This window comes from Meleagris gallopavo, chromosome 17 (assembly GCF_905368555.1).
Source record: "Meleagris gallopavo chromosome 17, MGAL_WU_HG_1.1, whole genome shotgun sequence".
NCBI classification, from domain to species: domain Eukaryota; kingdom Metazoa; phylum Chordata; class Aves; order Galliformes; family Phasianidae; genus Meleagris; species Meleagris gallopavo.
Window position 1 is genome coordinate 8245031 of NC_139420.1, and position 15821 is coordinate 8260851.

The 15821-nt window shown below is 39.5% G+C and overlaps 1 protein-coding gene across 5 annotated transcripts in view; it reads left to right on the top strand.

Moving 5' to 3' along the window:
- The window catches only part of CABIN1 (calcineurin binding protein 1), a 93672-nt gene that overhangs the window by 62286 nt on the left and 15565 nt on the right, over positions 1–15821 (top strand). For all 5 annotated transcript variants that reach the window (XM_085238168.1, XM_085238163.1, XM_085238165.1 and 2 more), the window contains exons 31-34: positions 4–167; positions 2255–2351; positions 3519–4154; positions 4614–4688. In XM_085238168.1, coding sequence (XP_085094294.1) covers positions 4–167; positions 2255–2351; positions 3519–4154; positions 4614–4688 — 972 coding nt within the window. The remainder of the gene's footprint in view (positions 1–3; positions 168–2254; positions 2352–3518; positions 4155–4613; positions 4689–15821) is intronic.

Consider the following 15821-nt stretch of genomic DNA (forward strand, 5'->3'; position numbering starts at 1 on the left):
CAGGGAATCTGGCGCATCCCCGTGGATGAAATCGACCGCCCGGGCAGTTTTGCATCTCATATGAACCGCTCTATAGTCCTGCTGCTCAATGTGCTGTCACAGCTGAAGGATTACAACACCCTGCTGAAAGTCTCATCTATGCTACAGAGGACCCCTGATCAGGGAAAGTACGATGCATTTATTTTAATCTGCTGCTGCCTATGTTTTGTTCTTTGAATAACCATTTTATTTGAAGACGTTCTTATTTTAGGAAAAAGTCTATAGGCAGACCTCCTTGGGAATATAGCGGGATGGTGGTTACATTTTCTCAGGATTATGATTCCAGAATAGAGTTTAGAGCTCTTCTTCATTTCCCTCGGAACTCAGAGCAGCCACACAGCTGCCCTACCAGATATCCATAGGTCTGCTGTCACGTGAAGGAGTTCACTGGTGGAACAGAGCATCGCATCCCTCAGGGCCTCTTGTGTAAGAGCTGCGTCCACTGAGAGAGGTCAGAGCACAGGCATCCTGCCTTCCTGTAATCCCTGACTGCCTGAACAATGGTGCTACAGGCAGCTGATGCTATTTAAAAAGCTTATCCTATTCAGGAGTGAGCTAATTTTAATTGTATTAGCCTTATTTAAGAGGAAAAAAAAGCCATTTAACGTGAACTATATACAGATATGTATCAATGGGAAGACCAAAATAAACAGCTGAAGAAAACATTGAAGCAATTGCAGTAGTTTGAAGTTGTTTGCTGAGGGGGATTTGTTGAAACTAATCTGGCAGATACTGAAGAGATTGAGCTGAATGATTGATGGCAGTAAGTTGAAAGCAGTTTTCACATGTTTTCAAGCGTGAGTGCATATGAATTTGCATAGATCATAGTATGTCTGGGAATATGTCACCACATGTCCAGGAAACTTGAAGCCAAAAATAATTGACTTTTAACATATCGGAAGAACTGGACCATAGAAGGCTTAAATTCTGTTCTAAGCAAGCCTGAAGTAGTACTAAAAATATTATGTTATTTATAAGTCTGGTCTGAATTCAACAAACAAGTGATTTGATGTGTTGGACCAGCCAGTGCCAGCCATGATGAACTGCAGTCATTACAGGAACTTATAAATACTGGGTGTGTCTGGTGCATGCCTCAGCATCCCAACTTTTATGAATAATTAATTAGAAGTAATGATAAGTTTTTATATATGTTGCCTGAAAGACAAAGCAAACATTACTTTTCAGAATGTTATAGTGTAGAGATAAAACGTTCATTAAAAATGTTGGCTTTCTGACCAAGTAATATTCTTCACAATTATTTACTTGATTTGAGCCCTTTTATAAAAACCAGCCTGTTTGAAATTTAAAACAAAAAAACCCTATTTTCTGTCAAACTGAATTGGGCAGGGTGGTTAGCTGGAAATGTTTTCCTTCAAAGTGATCTAGAGTGTAATACTGTGAAGTTCCCATGTTTTGGTAAATTAAATGAAGCCATAGAATGGGTATATTCTGTAGAGGTAGAGTATTAGGTTTTTATAATAGTGAATGGAAAAAAAGTGTTGACACACCAGTGTTTTAGCTTTAAAAGCCTACATTCAAAAGTAACTAATTGGTGAATGAGGAAAGGTTTGCTGATATCCTTATTGTCACATTACAGCTTATCCAGAACATGAAAATCACCTGACAGTTCAAGATAGCTTTGTGTGATTAATACTCTCTTTCAAGAAAGTTTTGATTAGAAAGCTAGTATTTCAGGGGCTCCAGAGGCCTGACAACAGAAAATTGTAATCCTGGTTGTCTGTTTTATTTTGTGGCTTTAGCATTTCTCCTCTTTCCTTTCCTCCACTTGTAGATAGCACTAAATCCATCTTTTCACAGAATCACAGAATGGCCAGAGTTGGAAGGGACCTCATGGATCACAAATCTCCAACCCCCTGCCACAGGCAGGGTCACCAACCTCCCCATTTAATACCAGCCCAGGCTGCCCAGGGCCCCATCCATCCTGGCCTTGAACACCTCCAGGGATGGACGGCGCATCCACAGCCTCTCTCTTTGTCACATCTTCTTCAGTGGTTTTGGGGATAGGAGTGGAGAGTTGGAAGAAAACATGGATGAAGTTTTATGTTTCAATATACTATATTCACATACAGTACATTTTGTTTGCGTTTCATCTAGCGTGTTTAGAGCTGCTTTGAAATAAATCTTAGCATTTGCTGTTAAAGTCATACAGCTTTTTGGCAGTTAGCTTCATTTGTGTTATTTCACTGTGGCACAGGAAGTACTTACGTGATGCAGATCGCCAGGTTCTGGCCCAGCAAGCCTTTGTGCTGACAGTGAAGGTGCTGGAGGACACGCTGAACGATCTGACACAGGTAAGGCAAAAGTGTTTCATGGTCATCGGATTCAGTTTGCTCATTCCTTACATCTATTGAGATTGAAGGATGCTATTGCTTCTAATACTTTTCAGTTATATGCAATTACATATAAAACTTTCTTTTAGCACAGTTCTTCTTCTATTTTTGAAATTCAGTTTTAAATACAGTGATTGAAAATGGATTACAGTAAGTTTGACGTGACTCTCCCTTAAATTTAGAGTAATAGTAATTACGTGGAATATAAGAACTGCAGCATTTTCAGGTGGAGTCTGTTGCAACTTTATTACAAAATGAAGTGAAATTCCTCTTGCAAAACAAAACCAGACAACTAGATATTGCATGTGTGCCAATTTTTAAATGCTAGTCCTTGACAGCACCAGATCTGTTGCTACATTTAAAGATTTAATTTTTAAATGTCATTTAGACACTAATCATCTTTCAGGTTAAAATAGCTAGAAGTTGAAAGTATTTTTTGGTAAATACTGTCAAGGAAGAACTCGTTCCTCAGGCTTTTCCAAGTTAGCATGTTAGTGTCAAGGCTTAACAAACTAAGGAAAAAAAAAACCTCAAGGACACTGGATCTCTGTATAAAATAGTTCATAAATGAATAGTTCATAAGCCAAGAAAGAAGGGATGGTGTGCTGATGTTTTCTAGCTTTAAACCATTACCAAAGTAAAGGTACAAAATTTCAAATGTTATAGCTGTGTTTTGCATAATTCTTCATGTAATAACAAGAAGAAAGTTATGCAAGAATGACCAAAAGGAAGATTCTGAAATTAGAAGTTGATCTCCAGCTGCCGAAAGAAACAGGTTCATTTTTGATTGTAATACATTGGAAGTAAAATTCGTGCTACTCTAACCTTGAATTTCATCTTTTTGGATTCCATAGCATGGGATGAAGTACTGGGGCGGAGGGGAGGCAAAGATTGCTGCTTTGGTTCAACCTGTGCTGCTGATTTCTCTGTGGTGTTTTCACTGATTAATGCACTTGTGGCCTAGACTAATTAATACTCAGGAACCAGCAAGAATGAAACTGGAGTAAATGTGTTTTCTTCAGCAGATGCAGTAGTGTAAAGGTACTCGTTGTCATTACTCGGCTGTGCTGAAGTGCTTTCTGAATTTTATATATATAATAACAGAGGAGAATGATTTATTTTATTAAGGTTTCAGAAGATCAGAGTGCCAAGACTTCTAACCTCACCTCAGGAAGGATGACAACAGACGTTTCTAATAAAACTAGTGCTGAAGAGGGCAAAGACGTCCTTCCCAAAAAACCAGTTTTGTCTGATGGAGTAGTGCACAGTACTGAAAATGGAGTGAAAGAAGTGACTCAGGGACAAATCCCCAGTGCTATGGACATATTGGAACACGAGGACAAAAATGCCAAGGAAATTAGAGAGCTCCCTAGGCCTGGTTCTGTTGAGCCTATGGATTTTGATGGATATTCCAATGACCCTGAAAAAATTGATACTTTGTGTAAACACAGTGAGCCGGACCGTCTTCAGTCTGGCAGGAACTCAAAAGAGAGAGTTCCAGAGAGCCGGACTGCAGAACTGTCTTTGGAAGAGCTAAGCATCAGCTCAAAACAGCAACAGCAGGCAACTAAAGTTCAAGCAGTACCTACAGAAGAACCTGTCCAGAGATCAAGCAGGAAGAGGAAATTACTGGAAGATGTTGAGTCTGGGAAAACACTTCTGCTTGATGCCTACAGAGTGTGGCAGCAAGGTCAGAAAGTTATGGCCTACGACCTGGGTAAAATTGAGAAGATCATGTCTGAAACATACATGCTGATTAAGCAGGTATTCTATTACTAACTTGTATTTGTGACTTCACAGATTATTACAGAGTAACAATAATCACCAAACTAAGCCGTATGAAATCAGCCCTGTATTTGTTCAGAGGTTGGGGAGATGAGTGTCTCCTAAAGATCCCACTCTCTTGACAGGAGTGCTGCTAAGGTGTGTGGGTGGAAAGTATGCTGCTCCGTGTTTCGTAATTCAAGAGTCCAGTCCTAAATTACTGAAATCAGTTCAGAACTCTTAACACCAATTGTGTGGAGTTTGTTCATCCCAAATGTTAGTTTGAAGAGTTATGTAACTTTAAATTATAATCCTGAATAATTTAAGATCGCTCTCTGCTGCAGAAGTGCATCTTCTCCCACTTACCCTATGCCCCACATCCTCATTTCATTTGAATTTAATTGGATATATAGACGATCTAAGTAATTATGACTTCATTAATTGTGGTTTTCTGTTCAGGTGGATGAAGAAGTAGCACTTGAACAGGCAGTCAAGTTTTGCCAGGTGCATATGGGAGCATCAGCCCAGAAACAGGTAAGTTCTGTGAAGTCTCTGCTTAAAACGTGCTTTTATTAAATTGTCTGCAAAGACAAATGTGTGGTTGAGTATTTGCAGAAATGAGAAATATCTGATTTTCTTGTATTGCTGTTGTCTAAAGATAACTGGAACCACATTAGTGGAGGGAGCTCATCCTTTTTTTGGTTCATTGCTGCTGTATGTCTAGCTTGACAATGAGTCTGTGTGCCTAAGAGTTTTTAGGAAAATAATCTTCAAACTGAAGTATTTGTGGCACACTACAATTTTCTGAACGTCCACGTTCTCAGAATTTCAGGATGGTGATTACTTCTCTCTGATCCCTTGAAGTTGACAACCTCATCATTTGCTGACATTGCACTCTCCTCGGATACCAAATATCTTTTCTCTCAACTTGCACCATTGAGAACTCTGATTTTTAACTCTTTAAGTTACTGAGTTTATATTGGCTTATAGTTTCTGAATTTCTCCAGCAAACAACTGTTGAGCTTTAAAGGGATGGTTATTATCAGTCTTCAATTGTAAATAAAGCCAAGAAGAAATCTGAAAGGAATCACTGATATCTTTAGAGGTGATTCATTTTGCCTAATCTTCCCAACATCTCCTGTAACTTCATCTCCCCATTGCATCTTCCCTAGTAGAAGTGCATGAGGGGGAGCACACACAGTTGACTGATCTAGAGATGTGCACTGAATGCATCACAGCTTCCCAGGCAGCAGTTGCCAGCTTCTCCATTGCTTGGTTCTTCCCCCTTGGCTATGTATTGATTTTCATTAAAATGGACAAAAGAAGTCTTGGAGAATTTCTGTCCGTGTTTGAAATTGGCTGAGGCCTTTGTTCTGTAGGATATAGCTGTCTCTGCTTTGCAAAAACATAACATTTTCAGGAGGTGTATCTCTGATGTTAGCAATTTTTTTTGTCTTTATGTAAAATAGATCCGAATACCTGATTCACCTGTGCTTCAAAACAAATACGTATCTCAAATTTTCAGATAATTCTTCAAGATTGTGAAACAAATCAGATAACCATCACCAGCACACACTGCCACTGTTCTTTATATGTCTTCCTCCTGGCCTCAAATAATGTATATTTCGTGTTCCTTCCTTCAGTGTGTTAGCACACATGGCAGATGGGTTTTCAGAACAGAAGCGCAGTGGCGTTAGATGCTGGTTAATAGGAAGAGAAACTTGCAAAATGAACGCTGTGTATTATATAGAGGTAGAAGCCTCCCTTTTATTTTTTTTCTTTCTACTAAAGCTGTACAAAATTGGGGCTATCAGGTCCTGCCATGAAGTTAGTCCTGCCTGTTCTGCAACTTCAGGAAATCCTGATATTTCTGTGAAATACCTGAAACCTTTCAGAACTCTTTTTTTAATTTCCATTTTATTTCAGTACATGTGCCTTCTGTTGGAGTATAAACCTTGCATTTTCATGCACCCCTCTCTTAAATCTCTAGGTAATTTTTTCTCATCTCATTTTGCTGAATGTTGTTCTACTGATTATCATGGCCTTGTTGAGGTGGCTAGAGGAGCTTCAAACCCTTGAAGCAGGCTCTGTTACACAGTATTTGTTCTGTACAAGATTACCTGCACACTAAATTTCTTCCTGAGATGGTATGAATTTTTGTTTGTCTGGAGATGTGCCAGCCCTTTTTTTTTTTTTTGTCTGTACTGTGTCTGAGTCCTGAGCATCCATAAATGTTCCCAGTTGTTAGTACTAAGGTAAGAATTACCTAACAGCACATCTAGTTAACATGTGCATTTAGACAGTGCACCTCCTAGCAGGAAAACAGAAGAGAATGTAAGAGTAAAGGAAGCTTTTCTTCATTGAGATTTTCAAGGAACTAACATTTTTCTCCAGTTTCTGCCCCTGAGGAAGCCTGTAGCATTTTTCTGTTGAACCATGGAAATGAACAGAAATGTCAGGAGAGGTGTGCAGTGGAAATCTTTCTTCGTTTGCAGTCTGGTATTTAGCAGGTGGTTGTTGTTGTTAATAAGTACATCTTTTCTCAGACTATTAAGACTCTTTTAGTTATAATAATTTGTTTTGGAGGAAAAAATACAAGTCGTTGTACTGCGATTTAAGACTTCAGAATAAAAGGAATTTCCTAATAAGCTTCTTTAGATGGTAATAGAACTGTTTGCTGTTTGGATTTATTTTCCTTTTCAAAAACTACTTAATAAAGTCTCACATATCAGCCAGATTTCTTGCTGGGCCTTTATAAGGGTTCTTAGTATGCTATGCCAGCTCTTCCAGCCAAGTCAACAGTTCCTCATGTGTGCAGCAAAATGTTAGAATGGTAAAAAACCTGCACACAGATAATCTTGAAATAGATATAATAATGGAGCTAGTATTTAACTGCCCTGGAGGCAATGACATTTCATGTTTAATCACTTGAAATAAAACATATCTCTTAATGTGATGCACTACAAAGCTTGTAAGCATTCCCTTTTAGGAAGCAGTCCCAACTAATGAGATTATCACATACTGCAGTCTCGTTTTCATCTATTTCTAGCAGATCTCGTTAGCAGTGTGAGGCTGTCCTACTGTTTCTCGTATAACCTGAATTAGCGTGGAGACACAGGAATGGCCGCTCTTGTAGACATCTGTCTTCAACAGACTGGATCCTGTTTTATTTAAAATTGGCAAGTATTTGCCTTCTGTAAACAAATGATGTCATGCGTAAAGCTGCCATAAGCTGGAGAAGCTCTTTGCTATTGGAGAGTTTGAATAGGATTAGAGGGCCTGTGGTTCTTCAGTCCCTTATCCCAGACCAAAAAATGAACACAAAACTCACCTTGATCTATGTCTTCCTCTGCTGGCTTTTGTATTTTGCAGTTCCAGACAGTGTACGGGGTTCTTTTAATGAAAGTTGTCACTTCCTATTGAATTCCGAGATGCTTGAATTGTGACTTCTCAACTCTCTTCCAGACCAGTCAGTGTTTTTAACCTAAATATTTAGCAGCTCTGTTGAAATCTTTTTATATCCCTCTTCAGACATAAGCAGGAAACAATACAGCAATCAGTAAACGGAATTTGACAAAGTGGGTTATTATACTTTTGTGATGAGATCTTTTTAATAGCTTGGCACTAGTGTGACACTTCCACTTCATTTCAGAAACCCTCTGTGGTCTTCATGACTGAGTCACTGTTAAGAGGCTCTCTAGCATCTTCTCCAAAGTCAGCTCAGTACATGGGGAAGTGACTTGGAAAAGCTGACTGCCTGCTTTGAAGGAGGCAGAAGAGAATGATGGTGCAAAACCATCATTATGGCACGCGTAAGCTCCTGTGTTCATTCTTTTGAAAAAAAAGACAAATCAACAAAGAAAGTAACGTAGATATTTTGGCATGAGGTGTTTGTAGGGTAGCAGCATATTCTTCTCATGTCAGGGACAGAACATTCGATTTCAAAACTGTGTCCTTTTCCTATTCACAGCAACAGCATGTGTAAAGTATTGCTAGACATCTTTACAGGATGCTTAATGGTGTGCTTGTGCTTAGGCCATAATACCTTTAACAGAAAGGTGTACCTGTATTGACCCAGTACAGAGTTAGATAAAATGCTATAGCCTTGGGCTCTAGTGTGGTGAGGAACCTTTTCAGCTAAACATCCGTGCAAGCTTAATGATGTCCAGCTCTTACTTTTAAGAGTAATTGATGTTTTACCATAGCAAATACAGTTTTGCTTTCCCATGTCCTGCTGGTGGGTATTTTGTTCTGCACAGTGGAATTCAGTGACACACTTCTGCTTCATACGCACTTCCATGTCAAACACCGCTTTGTCAGACTGCCCCACTGCTGCCATCTGTGCTGGCACAGACATTTGTGTGGCCACACAGCACTGGGATGGAGAATAAGTATTCCTGACAGTCGTTCTTCTTTTTGAGCTTTTCTCTCTAAGTTCACTGTGAGCAAGGTTTTTGATAGACACGCATCAACTGTATTGAAACTGCAATCCAGCAGTAGTCCCTGTGTCATTAGTATTTAATTTGCTGAGATTATGTGATAAATTAATTTAGTTAAGGGTCAAACAGTATTTTGAAGGATACTTGTTCTCATTTAATTTTCTCAATCTGAGAAAGTTATTAAAAAGATTTGCAGGCATCCTAAAAGAGTTGGCTATTGCTCTGAGTTATGAGGTGTATTTTTAGTCTTGCCAAGAATGATTTTCTTATGGAATTAATGGTCCCTGAAAACTGAATACCTAGGAGGCCTTTTTGAGGAAAATGAAAGATTGAGGCAGACTGGATTGACCTTGACATAGCATTACACTTCATTGTGTGATCCTAAGGACCAGGAGGGGACACGCTAGCAGAAAGCACTTAGAAAGCTTCTAGATAATTAGAGAATTTCTAACATGCCTTTCCACTGACTACCTGAAGTTGATGCTACCAATTTCTTCATTTTATGTATCATACTGATGTCTGTGCTGCTGTTTGAGACATGCATGCATGGAAAAGTTACTGCAGCAGAAGCTAGGGAAAGATTCATTGTACACTAGGTATTCTATTAGTGCGCATGGAAATATTTCAGTGTAAGAACACACCTGCCTTCTTTTCTGGACCTGGAATTTGAAAAGGTGTTTTTATCACTGCAAACTATACATTGAGTGCCATAATAGTAAAACTAGAGCTTTCATCCACGTTAAAACCATCCTGACAGGTAGCTTGAAGGGGACAGGTGAAACTTCCAGGCCGTGTTTTAGCATATGCTATATCTTACCAGTCCTGAGAACTGAATTTATAGAAAACTCTGCAGACGTGGACTTTGCACAGAGGTCTAGACTCAACATCTAAAAATACAATAATGTTCAAAGGCAAAGTTCCAAAATGCCACTAAGTCTCTAGTCCTATGCTGTGACCCTTGAGAATAGGGAACTGTATGTAGAAATTCCTACTGATGGATAGCATTGTAGCAGCTGAAAATTTCTGTTGGCTCCTCACAATATTGTATATCATCTAAATGTCATGAGAAGGGACTATTTCAACATTGCTGAGTTATTTAAGAGTCACTACTGCCCTTGCCAAAGCATCCCTGCTCTGGGACCAGCTCTGTCCCTGAGGAGTGAGAGAGAGAAAAGCAATTTTTCATTCCCCCCCCCTTTCCTACTCTAGCTGCCAAACTTGAGCTCTTCCCGTGCTGCTTATAGATGAGATCCTCCCTTTGGCCCACAGCTTTGCTCACCTTTACAAAAGTACCACATCTGTGCCCACCTTCTCTTATCTACTGGTGCCGAGCTGAGTTTTCTCCTTGTTTCCCTTCCTAAACCTGCAGTCAAAACTCCTCAGCACTTTTTAATGTCAGACCTAATTAAACGTGATGCTTCATAAAGAAGCTGCAACTAGAATCAATCAAAACAAGTAAATTTTCTTATAACACAAAGGCACAATCAGGTTATGCAAATGAGACGTGTCTCCAGGCTCCTGGCAGGCTGCCAGCATGTTTTTTACTTCTGTGAACTTCTGCTGTAATAGGAAAAGCAGTGTTTAGTGGGGAAGGCTGTGTGGTAGTGCTGCCACTCCTGCCCACGTCTAGTTCTGGAACAGGTATCAGAGGTTTTGGATCCCACTTTTGCCAGTGCTGGCAGTGGGGTCGTCTTCACCCAGGGGGGTTGGTCTCGATGATCTCTAGAGGTCCCTTCCAACCCCTACAATTCTGTGATTCTGTGATTCACTTGCAGCCTAGCAGTGAGGAATTGTAGGGAAATGTAGAAAATGGGCTTATGGAACTTGGGGCTGGAACCAGACATGGCCTGGAGAGCAAAGTACTGGAATTGAGTCTTGAGTGTCAGTATAGTGATGTTACAGTCTCTGTGCTGGAACTTACAGGGAATGTGACCTCTTGTTTGGAACAGAAGAAAATCGTCTACTGTGAGTAAAGCTGGAGGGCACTTCTGTGGACTTTTCCCCTTGTGCAGTGGAATGCTGTCAGCATTGCAGTGATGGAGTCTTCTAGGCTTTTTTTCTTCAGGGGGAGAACTTGAGAACGACTTGTGTGAACTACTTCAAATGTCTAGAGCATTTTCTTGAATTCTCGCTTCAGGAAAAAAAAAGCAACCCACAGCAAGCTGTTCTCTTCAAGAAAGAGCTAAAAGCTTTCTGTAAAATTGTTCTGCTGGAAATTGAAGGAGATAAGGAAAATATTAAATAATTAGAAAATAATAATCTCTGGTTCTACCTCATGTGTTTCCCCTCCCTTTGTTCCACCCACATGCTGCTAATTTTCATCTTCCTGCACATCAAGACGTCAGAGGCTGCTTACAGAGAAAGTTGTTTTTCTTGAGTTGTATGCATGCTTTATTAATGCCTCAGAGATGGTGAAGGAAGGGAAGTAGGAGGTGGGGGGTCAAGGGGACAGAAGGACAGTTTTTCTTATGGTCTCACTCCTACCAAAGGGTGACCATTTGTTCACTGTTGCATTTGCCAGTTGCCATGGCATCCCCCTCTCACTCTATCCTGGAGGTGTATTCTTGATATAATTAACAGCTCTCCTCCTTCTGTCTGCTGCAAAAAGCAATCATTAAGTGAACATGAAGGAAAAAGTCACTGTTTTATCTTTTAGTTTGTCTATCCATGTTTTTCATCATTTTCTCTCTTGGTCCATTTTGTGTATGAAAGTATTGCTGGAATGTTGTCTGCGTTGGACGTTAAGTGTCAACAAAGGATTTTGTTAGGCTGGAGTGCAGTTAAATTAGATGTATATAACGTTCACTGTGTTCTGTATATAAAATCGTAATATTAAGAAATAAAAGGTTCCTCAGAGTCTGGATTACAGATGATGGATATTGCTGTTCTAATGTACTTGGGAGAAAACTTCCAAAGGAGATTAGCTTCAAATATTGCTATGGAGAGACTGAGAGGAAAAAATGTGAGAAGACATGTAGTAATTAAAGCACAACATTGAACGTAGCCGGGTTGTCATTCAGGCTTCCTGGTGCACCTTTCTATAAAGTGGATGCTGACTTCAATCCCACCACGATCCCACACTTCCAACATGAGACCAATTTAAAAAACCACCACCACCAAACGTTATGTAACAGTTACAGTGCCAGCATCTTTCGTTAGGAAACTTCTGTTGGGAAGACTGTCGCTTTCCCATTTTATGGAACATTGGATCATTGCTTTTTCCCACAGCCACAGAGCAGTAAGGTGTTCCAGAGGCAGTATCAGTAAGGTGCCTGTAGGATTTACTTGTTTTTCAGAATGTGTTTTGAAAACAACAAGGCAGAAATAAAACCTTGATCAAGTTGTCAGCTCGTGTCTTGGCAGGTAGTCTGTAAAGTACAATTTTATCATAACTTGACTTAATGCCCAATTTTTTTTCTTTGCTTTTGTTGTCTCATTACTGAAGTGCCTCACTGGGAAACTACAGGAAGCTATTTTTTTCCACTAACATCTTTGAAAAAAATCATTTATTTTTACCACTACCTTTCCTGGAGGTAGGCTGTCCTAATGCCCATTTTCCTGAATGTTCTTTGTTTACACCAGCTTCCACTGTGATAAAGGTTTCCTCATAGGCTTCCTGAAGCTGAATGGCCTCTTTGCAAGGAGTATGAAGAAACAATCAAGGTTTGAGCAAATACAGAGACTTATATGCACTCCTGTATGTGTGTAAATTATAATCCAAGCAAATATGCATGCTAAGTGTTCATTTGAAATTTGATTTTATACAAATTTCACAATGAAGAACGTTTTCCTAGATATTTGAAAGGACAGGAAATAAGATAGCAGGTATTTCTGGAAGTATTGGGCTGTTTTTCTCACAGCCAGTGACACGTTTGGATATTAACGTCTTAAATGTTTCTTCTATCCACTTTGATAGTATAGTAGTTCAGACAAAAATAGAAATACTTCTGTATTTCTATTCTGTAACTCAACTTATTTCCAGAAAAACCAAGAAAAAAGTCCAGTCCTGACCAGATGAATGTGGTATTAGAACAAAAGTTAGGAAGAAAGCAGATAAGTTTTCATCTTACTTCAGCTGTATCCACTTGTTCTCTGAATAGCATCCTTGTGAACATAAGACATGGTAACTAAAGCCAATTCATGATCGAGCTACTGTATTTCAAAAGCAGCAGTGATAATGGAGAAGCTCAGCACGGTGAGGTAGGTTGGAGAATGAGGGAAGGTGAATTTTTGTTCTTTTAGCAATGGAAAGGAGAAACTGAGAAAAATATCCTCATGAAAAACCACATAAAACACTGGTAGAGGGGTTGTCACTGCTGCTCAATTCCTGCTCTACTAATCTTTATGGTGCCTTACTGCCTGTATAGCAGTAGAACTAGATGAACATAACGTGTTTTTGGCAAATCGGAGACTTCCTGTAATGACTTTTTCTGGGTTTGTTTCTCAAATACAGTGTTAAAAGTTCTGGTGTTTTCCTGGATGCACTCACCTGCATGGGGGTAAAAATGTGGCCCCAAAATTCTTGGTGAGCAGCATAGCTAGCAGTCATACTCTAACCTGGGTTTTGTGAGTAGCATCACTTACTGATCAGAGGTGCTAGAATTCTTGCTGTTAGATTAAGAAATTCTTTAATAGGTCATATCTGAAAGGCTCCTTTTAAATTCTTAATTAAAAAATCTATGGTTGCTACTCTTCAGTACAGGATGGTACTTTTTGACTGTGCATAAGGAAAGATTTTATTGAGACAGAAACATACTAGTTTTGACTTTACTTTATGTGCAATTAAAATTTTACTGTCCTTATGAGGCAGGCTGATTTTCTGTGGAAAAAATCTCTGGAAAAAAGAAACCCTGCAACTTCTTCTGGATGAACCAATTAAAAATAGAATTTGTTTTTTGTTTTGCCCCTGATAGGACATTTGTATTTTGAGAGAAATAGGAATATGAATTCATTCAATCTCTGTATACCAATAAGGGTTATTTCAGTCTCAACTTTTTTTCCTTGTGTGCTGATCATCTACAAGTTACAGGAAGGCCTTCCTCTCACCAGTGTTTGTTGGTGCCTCTGTTGCCTAGTGAGATGTGATGTGGCAGCCACCAGCCTTCTGCTCAGCTGCCAGTTCCCAGCGGTGTTCTGTGGCATCTTCTCTAATCCCTTGATGGAATACTGATCCTGTGGGGAGCTCATGAATTGTATCATCTCGGAGGGCATAGTAAAAAAGCTGGAGAGCAGGGTTTGCTTTGCAGAGGATCTGTAGAGGCTTGCACTGACAGGAACTGCAACAGAAGTGACAAACAATAAAGAGAAATTCAGAGTCCTGCACCTGAGGCAGGATGACTCCTGTGCAATGTAACTGGCTGTAGCAGCTTTGCAAAAGAGACTTGGAGTCCTGGGGGATAAGAAGTTGAACCTGGGTCTGCAGTGTGGCATTATGGCAGTGAAGTTCAAGAGAGCTGAGTTGTTCATCCTGGAGAGGAGAAGGCTCTTGGAGGGTGGGAGCTTGAATTGCCATCTACAGTAGAGAGGAGGGAGCCCGATGAGAGGCAGCAGTCACAAGTTGCAGCAAGAGAACATTGGATAAGGTGATAGGAAAAAAATGTTCAACGAGAAGGTAGCAAAGCACTGGAACAGGGACCCAGGGAGGCTGTGGAACCTCCATCCCTGGAGATGCATGGAACTGAGCTGGACACAGGCCCTGAGTAACTTGAGCTAAGTCAATTTTGCTTTGCTGGGAGTTGGACCGAAGAACCTTTCAGAGAGCCCTTCCAGCTGGAATTACTCCGTGATGCCGTGTTCTTTCTGTCAGTAATCGTTTTCCTTCCGAGTTCTGTCCCAGTCTGCTGAGTTATTTTCCAAATATCCTCTGATAATAGTTGTACTTTGTTAGAGAAATGCCATTTGAGGTGCAGATATATTTCTAGCAAGCAACTAACTAGTAGTACTCTCGTATATTTCTGCTGGGGAAAAACAATGAATACAATACGAGCACAGAAATTACAGGTTCTATGTAATGTATTATATGAATTAATGAAATGCATGGGTGTGAGGGGTTTTCCCTCTAAATCACAGCTGAGAACATTTCCTCTAATGATTTCACTTCTGGCATAAAGCTTCTGCAGTATAATATCCCTCAGCTTTATGTAATCCCATTTGTGCATCTCGAGACCTTTGGTTTTGGAACTGATGCTTTATACATCAGGAACTTGCTGGTTTTGGAGGTAGAATAGACCTTATTGGATCCTGTGTGGCAACTGATTTGAATGTAGCTGCTTTTTAAATTTTTCTGTGTGTGTGCACATAAGATCTCACAGATTTAATCACATGCTATTTAGAGATTAATTAATTAACTTCAGGAATTTTAAAAATACATTCCACTGTTTCTTTCTTTATTTTTTAAGTGTATGCTTTCCAGCCTTGAACTGCAAGGCATCATTTTTCCATATGATGTTTACTTTGTTCTCCTAGTTAAATTCTGCTGATTCTTCTGGCGTTGTAATAAATCTAAGATATTAGGGCTTAATGTGATTCTACATCTGACCACAGAATTCCTTATTTCTATTCCAAACATGCTGTAATCACCACGGTTAAAATCATTCATGTTAGAGATATGAGAGGTAAAGGTATAAGGCAGAGAATAAGCAGCTGAGGTTTCACTCAGCTGTATCTTTTATGGTACTATAAGTCTCCATTTAATGAAGACTGGAAAGAACATGAAATAAATACATCCTGTGGCCTCACGGGCAAGAATGCTTTATTTTATTACTGATAAAAGTTATAGAGAAGATACTCATTCTGTGGGTGCTTTGATTTCCTTCCGTGGTGAATTTATGTCACTCTTCAGTCTACGTAACTGACAGCACTGCATTGAATTCTTGGTTCTGGCTTTAGAGGAAGGTGTTGCTCTTGGTGCAACTGTTAACTTCTGTAAACACAACCATTTTCCCATGTGTTGTTCTGAATAGGGCACCAACATTGTTCAGTTCTGCAGTTACTGGAAATTTATGATTTAGGATTAGGCTGATTGGTTTTCTGTGTGCAAATACATATTTCTATTTTCCCCATTTCTTCTCATACCACCTACAAAGAATAATTTATTTTAATCATTTGCCTGCTCATTCAGGCCAAGGGTTTGTCAACATATTCTTGAATGAAATAAATTAATTTTTGTTAGTAAGAGTTTGTAATTCATGTTTACTGATGGATTTGAGGAAAGTATGTTGTTGGGAGA